Source organism: Myotis yumanensis, unplaced genomic scaffold (genome assembly GCF_028538775.1).
Source record: "Myotis yumanensis isolate MYYU_CA2020_CCGP unplaced genomic scaffold, mMyoYum1.0.hap1 SCAF_23, whole genome shotgun sequence".
Taxonomy (NCBI): domain Eukaryota; kingdom Metazoa; phylum Chordata; class Mammalia; order Chiroptera; family Vespertilionidae; genus Myotis; species Myotis yumanensis.
In genome coordinates this window covers 9,057,301-9,071,000 of record NW_027223774.1, presented here as the reverse complement: position 1 = coordinate 9,071,000, position 13,700 = coordinate 9,057,301, and the positions used below count along the sequence as shown (strand labels likewise).

At 66.7% G+C, this 13,700-nt stretch overlaps 2 protein-coding genes across 2 annotated transcripts; one reads left to right on the top strand and one right to left on the bottom strand.

Annotated features, from left to right (window-relative positions):
• Positions 1-8,031, top strand: PTOV1 (PTOV1 extended AT-hook containing adaptor protein). The gene is made up of 13 exons (XM_070402609.1): positions 1-377; positions 2,675-2,812; positions 2,932-3,014; positions 3,088-3,145; positions 3,228-3,335; positions 4,632-4,787; positions 5,274-5,360; positions 5,460-5,533; positions 5,611-5,668; positions 5,880-5,984; positions 7,285-7,482; positions 7,575-7,645; positions 7,905-8,031. The coding sequence occupies exons 1-12, from the start codon at positions 15-17 to the stop codon at positions 7,584-7,586; spliced, it is 1,440 nt and encodes a 479-aa protein (XP_070258710.1). The 5' UTR covers positions 1-14; the 3' UTR covers positions 7,587-7,645; positions 7,905-8,031.
• Positions 8,032-8,174: 143 nt separating this feature from the next.
• On the bottom strand, positions 8,175-13,639 carry PNKP (polynucleotide kinase 3'-phosphatase). Its single transcript, XM_070402608.1, has 17 exons — positions 13,542-13,639; positions 13,128-13,291; positions 12,472-12,518; positions 11,804-12,136; positions 11,029-11,108; positions 10,894-10,951; positions 10,682-10,789; positions 10,398-10,469; positions 9,654-9,702; positions 9,473-9,543; positions 9,303-9,395; positions 9,130-9,226; positions 8,984-9,045; positions 8,726-8,835; positions 8,558-8,645; positions 8,423-8,484; positions 8,175-8,336 (listed from the first exon to the last, which is right to left on the bottom strand). The coding sequence occupies exons 2-17, from the start codon at positions 13,276-13,278 to the stop codon at positions 8,219-8,221; spliced, it is 1,599 nt and encodes a 532-aa protein (XP_070258709.1). The 5' UTR covers positions 13,279-13,291; positions 13,542-13,639; the 3' UTR covers positions 8,175-8,218.
• Between the last annotated feature and the right edge of the window lie 61 nt (positions 13,640-13,700).

Below are 13,700 nucleotides of genomic sequence, written 5' to 3'. Positions count from 1 at the left end.
TGGGCGCTCTTGGTATGCGCCGCGCTCCCCCCGCTCCCCGCAGTGGTTCGGCCGCGACGACCCCTCTTCGGCGGCGCGGCCCCCGCGCTTGGTACGGCCCATCCCGTTTCCCCGAGAGCCGCCTACTCGCGCCCCTCAGTCGGTGGAGCCCGCAGCCCCCTGCGCGGCCCGTGGCATCCGCACATTCTGTTCGGCCCGCGCCCGTCATGGTCCGTCCGCGCCGCGCTCCGCACCGCTCCGGCGCTGGGGGCCCCCTCGGGGGTCGCGGCCGCCCCCCGCGGCCCCTCACGGTGCGCGCCGCCCGCTCGCGCTCCTGGCCTGCCAGCCCCCGGGGCCCGCAGCCGCCGCGGATCCGGGCCCGCTCGGCCCCTCCCATGGTGAGCCCCCCCGCCCTTTTTCCAGAGCCTTCCACGGCCCCGCCCCCCCGGGCTCCCGTCTTTGTCCGCGGCCCCCTCTTCTCTGGGGTCTCCCAGGTGGCCGCGAAGGGTGGTCCCGCCTGGGGCCGGGTTCCCCCGTGGAACCCCTCGGTGGTACGCGCCGGGCTCTCCCCTTTGTTACGGGTTCGGGCAGGGGCGGCGGGGGTGGGGTACGGGGGCGGGGCGGGCTCAAATTACTGCTGACTCCGCGGCCGGGTCGAAACGCGGGTGGGGGGCTGGCGGGCCGACCGTGGACGGTCGGTGCGCGCGCTTGTTTTTCCATTTGGAAAGTTGGCTTCTGTCCGGACAGGAAATGGGGAGACGAAGGAGGGGTCTGGGGGCCGGCGGCGAGGGGGGCCGTCTTGCCCTCGCGCGCCCAGGTGTTGCACTCGGGGGCGCCCGTGGCGTGTGCGCCCGGGGTTTGCTCGTGCGCCCAGGTGTGGGATGCCCAGACCTTCGACATCAACATCGAGCTGCGCCGGCGCACGAAGCTACCCGGCCTTAAAACATGCACATACTTTTCAAAACCTGAACAAAGCTGCTCTGTCGGTAAAGCTGCACGTCCCGCTGCTCGCACGCTCGCGCCGAGGTGCGTTTCCCCCGAGGCCGGGCGCAGGCTCGCCGCTCAGCCACCGGCCCCGCGCTGTGCAGGGCCCGGGGCTGTGGCAGCTGCACACGAGCTTCCTCCAGCCTCTAGACACCCAGACTCGGAGCACCCCCCGCTCCGCCCCCCCAAACATTCCCCGTCCTGCGCTGCCTCCCTTCTCACCAGCCGGCCCGTCGACGTTTCACAGGCTCTTCTGGACCCTTAACACCCCTCCTCGAAGGCTCCCCGCCTTCCCAGTCCCGGCGAGGCGCCCCCATGCAAGCGCAGATCAGAGGTCGGGGCGAAGCTAAGTTTCGCAGACACTTGCCCAGATGGGACGTCTCCTTTAGGGTCGCCCTGCGCCTCCCGGGACCTGCCCCGCTGCTGTTGCAGGTGTTCCCGGCCGAGGCAGGCATCCCGGGTGCTCACTCTCCAGACCCAAACCTCTTTCGGGTCCTGGGGGGTCACCCTGCCCTCCCAGAGACGCTCGCTCTGACGGGCGTCCTCGGGTCTGTCGGGCCGGGTGCTGTCACTGCACCTCCCGAGGCCTGTGCCCGGCAGTGGTGCCGCCAACCAGGGGCGCGGAGACCCGTTCGCCACCGGAGACACCGGGCAGTGAACACCCCGCTCTGCACCAGGCTTCTCCCCCAGACGGAGGGCATGCTTGCTCAGGTGTTTCTGCTTTGAGCTCCCTTCCAAAATAAGACTTTCCCTGCCCGGAGGCACCTGTGCACTTTGTAGGAAAGTTGGAAACGCCCATTAGCCAAGAGGTGGAAGCAGCGGGCGCTGTGTTTTATTCACTTGCTTATCTTGCTGCCTGGGGCCCTCCGAGTGAGCTTTGTCACAGTTCCTGGGTTCCTGATGCAGGTGTTGGGAAGCTGGTGTGTTTGCTTTGAGATGTTTGGTTTGAAGGTGGCTGGGAGAGGACCCTGTGAGGGAGCGCGTGGCTTTGCTGGGTTTTGTGGCTGGAACGTTCTGGTTTCTGCACACGCTCTCCAGCCGCTGTGTTCGAGACCCTCCAGGTGCCGTCACCGCCTCCTCCACAGTCTGCCCTGCGCCGTTCTGTACTGTGTGTGCTTCTGGCCCCGCGTCTCCGCCTGCCCGGGGTCAGCCTGACATGGCTGCACCCTGGGGTGCGGGAGGGAGGTGGGGGAGGGAGGGAGGGCCGGCAGCAGCCGCCGCCTGGAGAGGCTGGTGGGAACCAGAGGGAGAGTCTGGACTTAGTCATGAGGAGCCTTGGAAGGAAGGGCTTTGAGCGTGGGCAGGATGGGGCGACCCAGTGAGTGACAGACAGACAGAGCCCAGGAGGGCTTGCGCGTTGTGGGGGCTGCAAGGAGACCCTGGGTCCCAGAGAGCTGGGTCTCAGCAGAGGGACCCACAGGATCAGGCTGGGAGGGTGAGTGGGTGGCGCCTCCTGGGGCAGGGGGGGATGGTGCTCCAGGCTGAGCCTAGCGAGGAAAGGCTGGAGCGGGCAGGCTGGCGGCTTCCAGGGACCTTGCATGGGCGGATGTCAGTGTGGGCTGGGGGAACGGGTCAGCCAGGCAGGGTCTCAGCCCTGGGGCCGAGGGGTCTGGGTGTTTCTGAGCGGGAAGTTTGGGTCTGAACATTGGGTGGCCCTTGGGGTAGGTGGGGAACAGCCTGCCCAGCCTCAGGGGTCCCCCCTCTTCCGCAGCAAGGTGCCCGGGTGTTCGGGGCCCTGGGCCCCATCGGGCCCTCCTCGCCGGGGCTGGCCCTCGGGGGCCTGGCGGTGAGCGAGCACCGGCTCAGCAACAAGCTGCTGGCCTGGAGTGGCGTCCTCGAGTGGCAGGAGGTGAGCGTCCGAGTCGGTCCCCGGTGCGTCCCATGGGCGGGGGTGCCCCACAGGTTCCTGGGGGTCACAGTGGGTCACAGGCCTGGGCGTCTGAACTGAGACTCTCGCTCCTGCCACAGAAGCGCAGACCCTTCTCTGACTCCAACGCGAAGCTGAAGCGGACCCTTCCCTGCCAGGCCTACGTGAACCAGGGCGAGAACCTGTGAGTCCCCGTGGGCGGGCGAGTGGGCTGGCGGCTGGGGGGCCAGGACCCCCCTGACCCTCTCCTCCCACAGGGAGACCGACCAGTGGCCACAGAAGCTGATCATGCAGCTGATCCCGCAGCAGCTGCTGGTGAGACCTGCCCCAACCCCCCGAGCCTGCTCCCCAGGGCACCCCACCCAGTGGTGACCCAGCTGTCCCTTGTCGCCCCCAGACCACCCTGGGCCCCCTGTTCCGCAACTCGCAGCTGGCGCAGTTCCACTTCACCAACCGAGACTGCGACTCCCTCAAGGGGCTCTGCCGCGTCATGGGCAACGGCTTCGTGAGTGGGCGGCGCGGGGGCGGCTGAGGGCCGGGCAGGGGCTCCCCCGGGCACTTTGGTGACGGCTCTGCTGGGACAGCCCGAGGCTGGGCCCCGGGTGAGCTCTCCTAGGGGCAGAGGAGTCGCTCTCGCTTGAGGTCTCAGCCCGTCTGTGGAGCCGAGTGAAGGCGCCCAGCCGCCTGGGGCTCCCCGGGTGTGAGCCAGGGGCCTGGGAAAGGGGTGACCAGGAGGGACTGGTCTGTGCTGGGGCTCGGCTTCCTCACCGGCAAGCGGGCAGCAGGACTTTCCCGGGGCCCCTGGGAGGCGTGGGTCTGTCACGTGGGTGATTGGCGGGCAGAGTGAGTGCTCGGTAACCGCCAGCTGCTGAGACCTGTTGGGATGTGGACGCCGGGTGTCAGGAGTTGAACTTGACCCGGGCCTGGGTGTGAGCAGCACCCTCCCCAGGGGGTGTGGCCTGATGTGGGAGCAAGTCCTCTGCCCAGGAAGCCCGAGGGCTCGGCTCTGGGGTCCCCAGCGTCCCTGTTCCTCTGTGGAACGGGCCACCCCCTCAGGGGGTGGGGGGGCGGGTGCCGAGTGTGCCCCGACCCCGATGCCCAGGTGGATCCCCTTCCCTCGGGGCCTGGACAGGCCAGGGGTGACATGGGGGTCTCCTGTCTGACCCCTTCGAAGGGCCTGCTTTGTGCCTGGCCCTGGGCTGCAGGCACGGTGGGCGTCACCCTGAGGCCTGTCAGTCACTCTTGTCCTAGTAAGTGTTGGGGAGGCCAGAGGCAGGTCCCATGAGCCAGGGGACCAGAGGCGTCAGGCAGGCGGCGCGGGTGTTGTGGGAGGTGTTCCCCCCTTTGTCCGGCACCCCAGTGGGGACATGTCAGGTTCACGTTCCCCCACGTCCACTGAGAGGGCACTGGCATCTTGGTCAGGAGCACTATGGGCATTTACTGGGTGCACTGCTGGCACAGGTGTCACAGTGGAGGAGACACGCGGTAACTTACCTGAGGTCTCAGCTGGGAGGAAGCAGGTGGCTGGCCTCCTGGCGGCTGCCCTGGCACAGGCAGCGACCTCGGCAGCTCCGTGGGGCGGGGCTTGAGACGGGGTGTGGGGACAGAGCCCTAACCCACACCCACACGTGGGCCCCGGGCCGACCCGATTCAGGGTGGGGGTGAGGTGCAGGCCTCTCACGCCGAGACCTGGGGGTCGGCTCAGAGGACCTCTGTCCATGGCGGGCAGGCGTGGGGTCAGGGAAGGGCATTCGCCCCCTCAGCAGTGCCCTGGGGTCCCTGACCGCCCACCTCCCCCCAGGCGGGCTGCATGCTGTTCCCCCACATCTCCCCCTGTGAGGTGCGCGTGCTCATGCTCCTGTACTCGTCCAAGAAGAAGATCTTCATGGGCCTCATCCCCTACGACCAGAGCGGCTTCGTCAACGCCATCCGCCAGGTCATCACCACCCGCAAGCAGGTGTGCCCGGTGTCTCATGCCAGTGAGACTGAAGGGCGGGAGGGACGACCCTGGCTCCCAGGAGGTGTGGAGGGGGAGGGAGGAGGGGGCGGCCAGGGCACACTGGCCATGGAGGCTGGTGTGAGGCCGGGAGGTCCTGCAGGGCGACCAGGCGTCTCACCAGTGTCCCCTTCTCCCGTGTCCCCGGTGGTGGGACATTTTGTAGGTGCCGGTTCTTACAGGCAAACCCTGTGGGCTTTGTGCCCCCGGCTGAGTGTTGGCACTTGTCTTGGGCACGTGGGAGCCATGGGAGGTCTGAGAGCAGGCGAGGAACAGGCCCGGCTCTAGGGTGTCTGGGGCTGTGGACAGACTGGAGGCTGAGAAGCCCTGGCTGGTCTGAGGGGGGAGGCGGTGGGCAGGCTGGGCCCAGGGGACAGGGCCAGGGAGGGGAGGTTGGGGGGCTGAGGCACCAGCCCACACCCCACCCCCCCACCCCGTCTCCTGTAGGCAGTGGGACCCGGTGGTGTCGCGGGCCCAGTGCAGATTGTCAACAACAAGTTCCTGGCGTGGAGCGGAGTCATGGAGTGGCAGGAGGTGAGCCCTGGGGCGGCCCGGCCGCTTGGGGACCCGTGCACCCCCACTGACTCAGGACCCCTCCCACTCCTGATGCCACCCCCTTCCTGTCCCCCAAAGCCCAGGCCTGAGCCCAACAATCGGTCCAAGAGATGGCTGCCGTCGCACGTCTACGTGAACCAGGGCGAGATCCTGTGAGTGTGGGGCTGGGGGTGGAGGAAGCATCTGGGCGAGGCCCGGCCTCCTAACCCTGGTGCCCTGGTGCCCGCAGGAGGACGGAGCAGTGGCCGAGGAAGCTGTACATGCAGCTCATCCCGCAGCAGCTGCTCGTGAGTGCAGGGCGGCTGGGGTCCAGACCTGGGTCGGGGTGGCGTGGGAGCTGAGCTGGAGGAGGGCCTGCTGGGTGGAGGGAGGCTCCTGACCGGCTCGGGGGCCGGAGAGGCCGGCCTGGCTTTGGGGGGGTCACAGGCCTGTGGGGGTTAAGCGGGCACCATGTGGGGTGGGGTGGGGCAGCTGTGGATGGTCCCACCCCCTCCGCAGACCACCCTGGTGCCGCTGTTCCGGAACTCGCGCCTGGTGCAATTCCACTTCACCAAGGACCTGGAGACGCTGAAGAGCCTGTGCCGGATCATGGACAACGGCTTTGTGAGTGGGGTTGTGATGGGCGGCGCCGTTGCTGGGCGGGGAGTGGCCCGCAGGATAGACAGACAGACGCACAGGGCGCTTCAGTGACAGATGAACCGAGGGGCTGACTGTAGAGCCGCTGGGGAGGCAGCAGCCCACAGCGATGTCACGTTTGCTGTGAGCCACGCACCGGCTCCTGGTCCACGCGACTCCCGAGGCTGTGCCATCCTGACCCATTTTACCAATGAGGAACCTGGTTCCCCAGGTGCCGGGCAGGGGCCCTGCAGGCCCGCACTGGCCTGTCCCCTCTGCTGCGTCTGCGTTTACTTGGCGCTGGGGTGACCTCACAGCACCTGTGCTCCCGGAGCCTCACTGCCCCTTCCTCCTGCTCTCCCAGGGCCGGGCACGCTCCCTCCAGGTTCCCAGGGTAAAACCTCAGGCTCCGGAAGGCCCCTGGCCAGGCGGGGCGGCACCTCCTTCCAGTCAGGCAGCACATCTCCCCGTGGCCCGCCGGCACCCTCGCTGTCCACTGTCCCCATGTCTGTCACATGGGGAACCTGTTTCCTTCGAGTCGCTGGCGTTGGCACAGGCGTGCGGCTGGGTATTGGGGGCTGCTGTGCGTGTGCCCCAGGTTGGCCTTCCGCCCGCTCACTGGCGCGTCCATGTCATCACTGTTGGCTCAGGAGCAGCGAGAGGGGCGTGCACTGGGCTCGGCTCGCCACGGGCCTCCTCCTGTCCCAGAGGCGGTGACAGAGCCAGGCCTCCCCTCCAGGCTCCGGGGACCTGCGAGTCCTCGAGCTCTCAGCCTCAGCTGGTGACCTGTGACGGCTCCTGGCCTTGAGCAGGGAAGAGCCAGGGAACTGGGCGGGGAGCACGTGGCCCCCCGTGCCCTTTGCACCAGGATCCTTATTACATGAAGCCTCGTCCCTGACTGGTCTGGGCGGGCAGCCTCCCTCCCTCCGGGCATTTCATTAGTGTCCTTCCCGGTGAGGCCCCTGCACGGCCTGGTCATGGCTGACTCTGACGCTGTGCCCCAGGCCGTTTTGGAGCCTTCTGTGTACTTGCCCCTGTGACGCCCCCACAGCAGGTGCCGGCATCCTGAGCTCTTCTGTGCAGAGTCAGCTGGGCCTGGGACAGTCATCTCTGGGCTTCCGTCTCTGTGTCCCCAAGTGGGAGCAGGAACAGGGCCGTGAGGACTGAGCAGTTAGGACACGCTCGGCTCATGTGTTCTGAGGGACGCTGGCCTGTGTGGTTTGAGCCCATCACCATGGAGGGGGCACCTGTGACCAGGGCCGCCTGTGACACTGGCCTGCACCCCCAGGCCGGCTGCGTGCACTTTCCCTACAAGGCCTCGTGCGAGGTGCGCGTGCTCATGCTCCTGTACTCCTCGGAGAAGAAGATCTTCATCGGCCTCATCCCCCACGACCAGAGCAACTTCGTCAACGGCATCCGGCGCGTCATTGCCAACCAGCAGCAGGTCCTGCAGCGGAACCTGGAGCAGGAGCAGCAGCAGCGAGGGGTGAGGCGGGAGGGGTGAGGCGGGAGCAGGGCTCCCAGAGCCTTTCTCCTCCGGCCCGGCCCGCTACTGACGCCTGGCTTCTTCCCCCACAGATGGGGGGGTAGTGGCCACCCCCGGCCTGGGCCCCTCTAAGGAGTCACAGACGAGGCCCCCGGTGACACTGGTGAGTGGCAGCCACGGGAGGGCGGCCGGGACCTGGCTGCTGGGGTTTGGGAAGAAGTGTGACCCTGGCTCTGACAAGACCAGATGCGCGGCAGGTGGCAGCAGCCCCTGCAGGAGGGAGGAAAGGGCTCTGCTGGGCAGGGGGAGGCCGTCCCTGGTCCCCAGGGCCCTGCAGCTCATGGGTCCGGGTGGCCCAGTAGGGGCCCAGGAGCTGCTGGGAGCCCCCACCCAGGCCCTCCCTCCCCTCTGCCCCGTTCCAGGTCGGATGCTTCTGAGCAGGGCCCTTGGAGACCGCAGCTGCCCCCCGAGACGGCGGACAGCGCCCTGAGACGTCTCCGAGGACAGTGCCATCCATGTACGTTTCCCCAATAAAGTCTTTTAAAAGCCCACAGGCCACTGTCCTCAGCGCCGGCGGCCAGGAGAGGCAGTGCGTCCTCAGGTGGGCCTAGTGCTCCACTGGGGTGAGGCCCCCAGCAGTGCCCCCCTCGGCTGGGTGGCCCCCCTTCTTCCCAGCAACGTGCTGGCCAAGCTGAAAGAAAACTAGCATTTATTGGGGGGCAGGGCCGGCAGCGGCTCAGCCCTCGGAGAACTGGCGGTACAGGCGCTCCCGCTGCGGCTCCACGTGCAGCCGGAAGGGGATCTCCAGGAGCTCGGCGAAGCCTTCCGCCAGCGTCGGGGCCTTGAACTGCTTCCTGGTGGCAGAGGGCGGTGAGGCGAGGCGAGGCCAGGCCCCTGAGCCCCGTGCCCACCCACAGGGCCCACCCGCGGCCGTGCCTACCTGTAGCCGAACATGACCATGTCAGCCACGTGGACATGGGAGGAGTCTGTCATCTCCCGGAACTGTGGGGCAGAGGCAGGCTGGTTAGGGGGGGAGTGGGGGGCGCAGGGGGCGGGGCGGGGCGTGGGCACTCACCCGGTTGTTGTGGCGCGCCTGCTCCAGGGTGGCGCTGAAGTGGAAGCAGCGGCAGGGGACGCCGGCGTCCTGGGCGCACTTGATGTACCTGTGGGGTTGGGAAGGGCCAGGCTGGTAAGGGGCCCTGGGCCCCCCCTCCAGGGGCCTCCCCTCCAGGGGCCCTGGTACCTGGCCCTGCTCGCGGGGTCCGGGTTGGTGTTGTCAATCACGACCCGTTTCCCTTGCTTCAGGGCCGCCTCACACATGGCCACACAGCGCTGCCAGGACCCCAGGGTGTCCTGGGCACAGGGAGCAAGCGGGTCACAGGTGGACGGGGACATGGGGGGGGGATAGGGTGGGGGGAGAAGGGGGAGGGACAAGCACACCCTGGGGGTGGGGCAGCAGGGAGAGCAGAGCCACAGGGGGATGGGCAGGGACGGACCTTACCCTGTTCACGTGGACGTAGCCGGCGGACACCAGGTGCTCCTGGAGGAAGGTGGACTTCCCGGCTGGGGGGTGGGGGGGAGTGTCAGTGGGAGCTGCCGGGGGTCAGAGCTCCTAGGGGTCAGGGGTCAGGGGTCAGGGCGTCTCACCCCCAGGGAATCCCACGGCGACGACCACCTCGGGGTCGGAGCTCAGGAGGGAGCTGGACTCGGGCAGGTAGAGTGGCCCCGAGGAGGAGACTGTCCTCTGGGGGAGACGGGACGTGAGGAGGGAGGCCCCACACCTGCCCCCCCCCCCCCCGCCCCCCAGCCGCCGGCCTCACCGGGTCAAAGGTTGGGAGCTCGAAGGGCGCCGCCGGCCACTTCAGGAAGAACTCCTCGGGCGTGGCGAAGGGCAGGCCCAGGTTGAGGGCAAACTGGGGGGAGGGGGGAGGTTAGGCCGGTGGGGGCCAGGCCGGGCCGGGCTGGGACGGGGGTGGGGGGGGGTGCTCACCAGGCGGTCTGCGCAGGAGAAATCTTTCTTTTTTCGCTCCGGGGCCCAGTTGGCGGTGCGTCCAGCTGCGTCTGGACGGCACAGAGGACACACCAGCGGCCTCAGGGCCCGAGCCCCCGCCCCACCATCATCCCCGCCCCACCATCATCCCCGTGGGCCACACTCCGCACCCGGGCCTTACCTCCCACGAAGACGCTGTCCCCAATGGAGATGGGCACACCCTCGTTGGCCTGGGGGGGAGGGGACAGACAACAGGCCTAAGGAGCGCCCACACCTGTCCCCCCAGAGCAGCAAGGGCTCCGCGGAGCAGGGGCCTCCTCAGTCCAGACTGACTCCCCTGCCTGCCTCCCCTGACATGTTCTCTCTCGGCCGCCAGAGGGCGCCGGTCCCACTTGTGTTGACAACCCTCCCCCGGCGAAGTCCGGCCCAGAGGGTTCAAGGCGACCCCTGCCTGCTCCCTCCTGGCCCGCCCTCCCCGCGGCCGTAAGGGCCTCCTCACCGACTGTCCCTGAGCGCCCGGGGCTCAGGCTTCGCACTTGCTGGGACTCTGGTCTGGAAGATTCTTCAGAACCTAGACGCCCCCTGGCTCCCTCCCTTGCCCTTTAGCCCTCGATCCAGTGGCACCGGACAGACCTCCACCCTGGCTTTGGCCTCGCTGCCTCTGCTGTTCTACCGTCCGCACCCTCCCTGGCACGGGGGCCAAGCTATGGGACATCAATCGGATGAACGGGTTGAGGACTGACCACCGCCCTGCTTCTCGGTTGAAGGTCACTGGCCTTTCGTGCCAACATGAGGCCGCAAGAGCCAACACTGAGAAGGCAGGACGACGGGAGAGGAGAGGGTGCCAGGGACCATGACCCAGAGGGCGGAGGCTGGTCAGGGAGTGGGGCTCGAGGGGAGAGGAGCGCGGTGGGGGGTGGCTCACCTGCTCCCGCAGATGGTCCCACATGCCAATCACTGGCTTCCGGTACAAGCCGGCGTGCGTGGCCACCAGCACCTGCGGACCAGGTGGGGTCAGGCACCATTCCCCCTCCAGCACCCAAGTCCTTCCAGGACATTCAGGCCGGAGGAGGCTCCTCCATCCCTCACCAATCAGGAGCGCTCCCCCTGCCCCCAAACTTGCCACTTCGGATGGGGTTCCCCATAATCACACCCAGGACCCGGCCCCTCTCTGGGCTCTGTCCCCACGCAGCCTCCTGGCAGCTGTACCTGAAAGGGGACTCCCAGCTTTTCCAGCACAGCCTCCACCTTGGCCTTGAACTCCTCTGCGGACACCTTCCCACGCCCAATGCCCATCTGGTTGGTGAAGATCACCAGCTGGGGAGCAGATGCGTATGTCTCAGTACCCTCACTGTGCCCCAGCCTGCCCCACAGCCGGGGCCCACGGGCATGCACACTCCCGCGCACACACACACACACACCTTGTAGCCGTCGGCGTCCAGCTCCCGGAGCTTACGTGGAATCTCTAGGTACAAGATCCTAGGGTGGGCAGGAAAGTGGCAAGATGACCAGGGGCCCGGAGGGAGCCTCACTCACCCCCTTGTCCTGCTTATCACCTCCAGTCAGTGGGGCCGGTGGGAAAGACCTTCCCAGAGCGTGTGGTGATGAGGGTCCCGTCCAGATCAAAGCCGGCCACCTGGCATCACCAAGAAAAGAACAGTGACTCCTCTGACCCCCACTCACGGGCTGGTACACATCAACCCTGGGAGGCAGAGGCCGTGACCACTGTCACAGGGGGAAACTGAGTCAGGGAGCCTATACACCTTACGTAACGACAGGCACAGCGAGGAGGCATCCCTGATGCCTGATGCAGAGCCTGAAATCTTCCCTGTACTGCTCCTATTCTCCCTACACCCTCAGTATTCCCATCTTTACAACGGAGTTCATTTACTACCCTGACCGCCTTCACCTTGAAGGGCTAACAACCATGCAAAGGAGACAAAAGCTAAGGCTTAGGTGCTAACTGCACATCGGGCCTTGCCCCCTGGTTTTCATGGAGTCCCCATTTTACTGGTGAGAAAAAAAAGGGGCTCAACGTGGTGTAACAGCATATGGATTAGAATCTCTCTGGACCTAAGAAATACTCATAATAGTTCCTGCTAAAATAATCCCAATTGTTGCTATGGTTACAGGGTGGGTACCGTGGATCAGGCAGGAGCAGATACACATAGATTCCCTCAATGCTTACAACAACCCCTGAATTTATCAGGTCCATTTCTCAGAAAAGTGAAGGCTCAGAGAGGTTGAGTGACCTGCCCAGGGACACACAGCAAGCTTGGGGTTGCGTCCCCAGTAGTCGGTGGCTCCCTCAGGTCCCAGCTTGGCCCTCACCTTGCTCCGGGCCTTCACCCCAGGTGCGGTGAACACTAGCAACTTCTCGAAGCTCTCCCAGCCAGGGGATGACTTCCGCATTCGCTTTTTCCGCTGTGCAACATCCTCTTCCTCTCCCTCCTTCTCCTTCTCCTCCTCCTCCTCCTCGGTTGGGGCCACCGGAGGGGTGCCGGGTGGAGTGTCTGGCTGGGATTCTGGCACGCGGGCCTCTTCCCAGCGCAGGGTCAGCGGGTAGAGGCCGTTGACCAAATACAGCGTGTCCCCCACCCCGAGAGAGCCCTCTGACCCCAGCTTCAGCTCCTGGGTCCCCGCAGTTGAGGGATTAACTCCCAGCTGCAAAGGAATAGGGAAGAGCTGGGACCGGCTCCACCCCACCCCCACCCCCACCTCCAATCAACCCAGGATAGGGCTTGGCTTGCCTTTCTCTACATGCCAATCAGACCCCTAAGCCCTGCCTCTTCCCTGTGCACCACCAATCAGGGCTTTGGAAAAGTTGCAGGTGTACGGTGTTGTCCAATTGAGATGTAGAAGGCGGCTGCATTGAGGCAGGCAACACCTCGGGACTGCTTTACTGGGCACACCTGCTTCCCTTCCAGCCACAGGCTGTTCCCCGCTGGGTGACGGTCCCTCCCCGACCCCACCTCCAGACACTGCTGAGGAACTGGTACCTGTTTCACAGCCACGGTCCGCGTCTCGGGGTCTGCGACCAGCTCCACTGCAGGTGGAGAGGGTGGAGTCAGGCTGTGCATCCCAGCGGGATGACATCCCTCCTTACCCGGGAGCACGGCCGGCTTCCGGCCACAGGGCGGCGCTGCAGCACCCACTCAGGAGGAGGAGGAGGAGGCAGCTCATTTCTAAATGGGCTTGGCTCGCCCCTTGACATGCAGTAACCAGACAAGGTCGTGGCCTAGGGGCAGGGCGGGCATAGTTCTGTAGAGAACCGGTGGCAGGTGCAGGGCCGTTACCACTCGTCCCTGCTCAGCTGCACGGACTTTGGGCCACAAGATGGGCTCCCTCCTTGACAAGGGTTGCAGCCTGACTCCGCCGCTCACGGCGGCCTGAGCATCCTGCTCTGCCCACTGACAACGGTCTCGGGACAGGCTCGTCCCCCCCCCCCCCCAGGAGCCTGCATCCCGGGTCGGACACAGCCTTTTCTTCCTGTGCCCCCAGAGGCACCGCCAACTCCAGGACGGGCTGCACCATACACTTCCGCCTGTTGGCTCGACGTATGTTCTTTCCTGAACTGACTGTCCATCTTCCCCCAAGTGTTCCCGCGTCGGAAACAGGCCACGCCTCCTGCAGCTCGGGCCCCGCCCCTGCCTACCTTGGTTTCTGGAGCACTTCCGGTCGGTAACTTGCGTCAGGGGACCCCGGCCCAGGATCAGGGCTTGCCCGCCCGCGGGCAGGAAGATGGGGGGCACTCCTCCAGGGGGGCTCTCCAGCCACAGGCGGCCCCTGGCTTCCATCCCGGCCATCCTGGGCGCCGGCCTAAGGGCAAGCGGGTGGAGGTTTGGGTGGCAGGTCGCCTCCAGTTGCTACAGGAAGTCCCGCCTCCTCTCGTCCCTCCACCGGGAATTCCCTGCAGCCGCTGAAGCTCTGGAAATCCGACCCGCTCGCTGGCCCAGGGCTCGCGCCGTCTCCCAGGGGACGCCCGGGTGGTCCTCGGGGAGCGGGGACCCCTGTGTCCCAGGGCAAAGGCCGAGGACCTCGCGCGCTCCCGCCTGAGCCCCACGCTCACCCGTGCTCGGCTCACTCCCTGCTTCCGACCCGGGGGGCCCGGACCCGAAGGACTCGGCCCGCAGCTCCGCCGGCGGCTCCGGTGCTTCTGCGGACGGAAATGCCCGGCCCTGCACGAGGGGGCGGGGCCTCAGAGCTCCGCCCGCGGAGAAGCCACGCC

Excerpts from the sequence above, each read along its gene's own strand:
- PTOV1 (XM_070402609.1), top strand. The coding sequence starts at position 15 with ATGCGCCGCGCTCCCCCCGCTCCCCGCAGTGGTTCGGCCGCGACGACC. Across the intron at positions 378-2,674 it reads CCCGCTCGGCCCCTCCCATG|CAAGGTGCCCGGGTGTTCGG; the intron begins GTGAGCCCCCCC and ends CCTCTTCCGCAG. Across the intron at positions 5,669-5,879 it reads TCATCCCGCAGCAGCTGCTC|ACCACCCTGGTGCCGCTGTT; the intron begins GTGAGTGCAGGG and ends CCCCCTCCGCAG.
- PNKP (XM_070402608.1), bottom strand. The coding sequence starts at position 13,278 with ATGGCCGGGATGGAAGCCAGGGGCCGCCTGTGGCTGGAGAGCCCCCCT. Across the intron at positions 9,544-9,653 it reads GGACAGCGTCTTCGTGGGAG|ACGCAGCTGGACGCACCGCC; the intron begins GTAAGGCCCGGG and ends TGTGCCGTCCAG. Across the intron at positions 8,836-8,983 it reads GCTACGTCCACGTGAACAGG|GACACCCTGGGGTCCTGGCA; the intron begins GTAAGGTCCGTC and ends CCCTGTGCCCAG.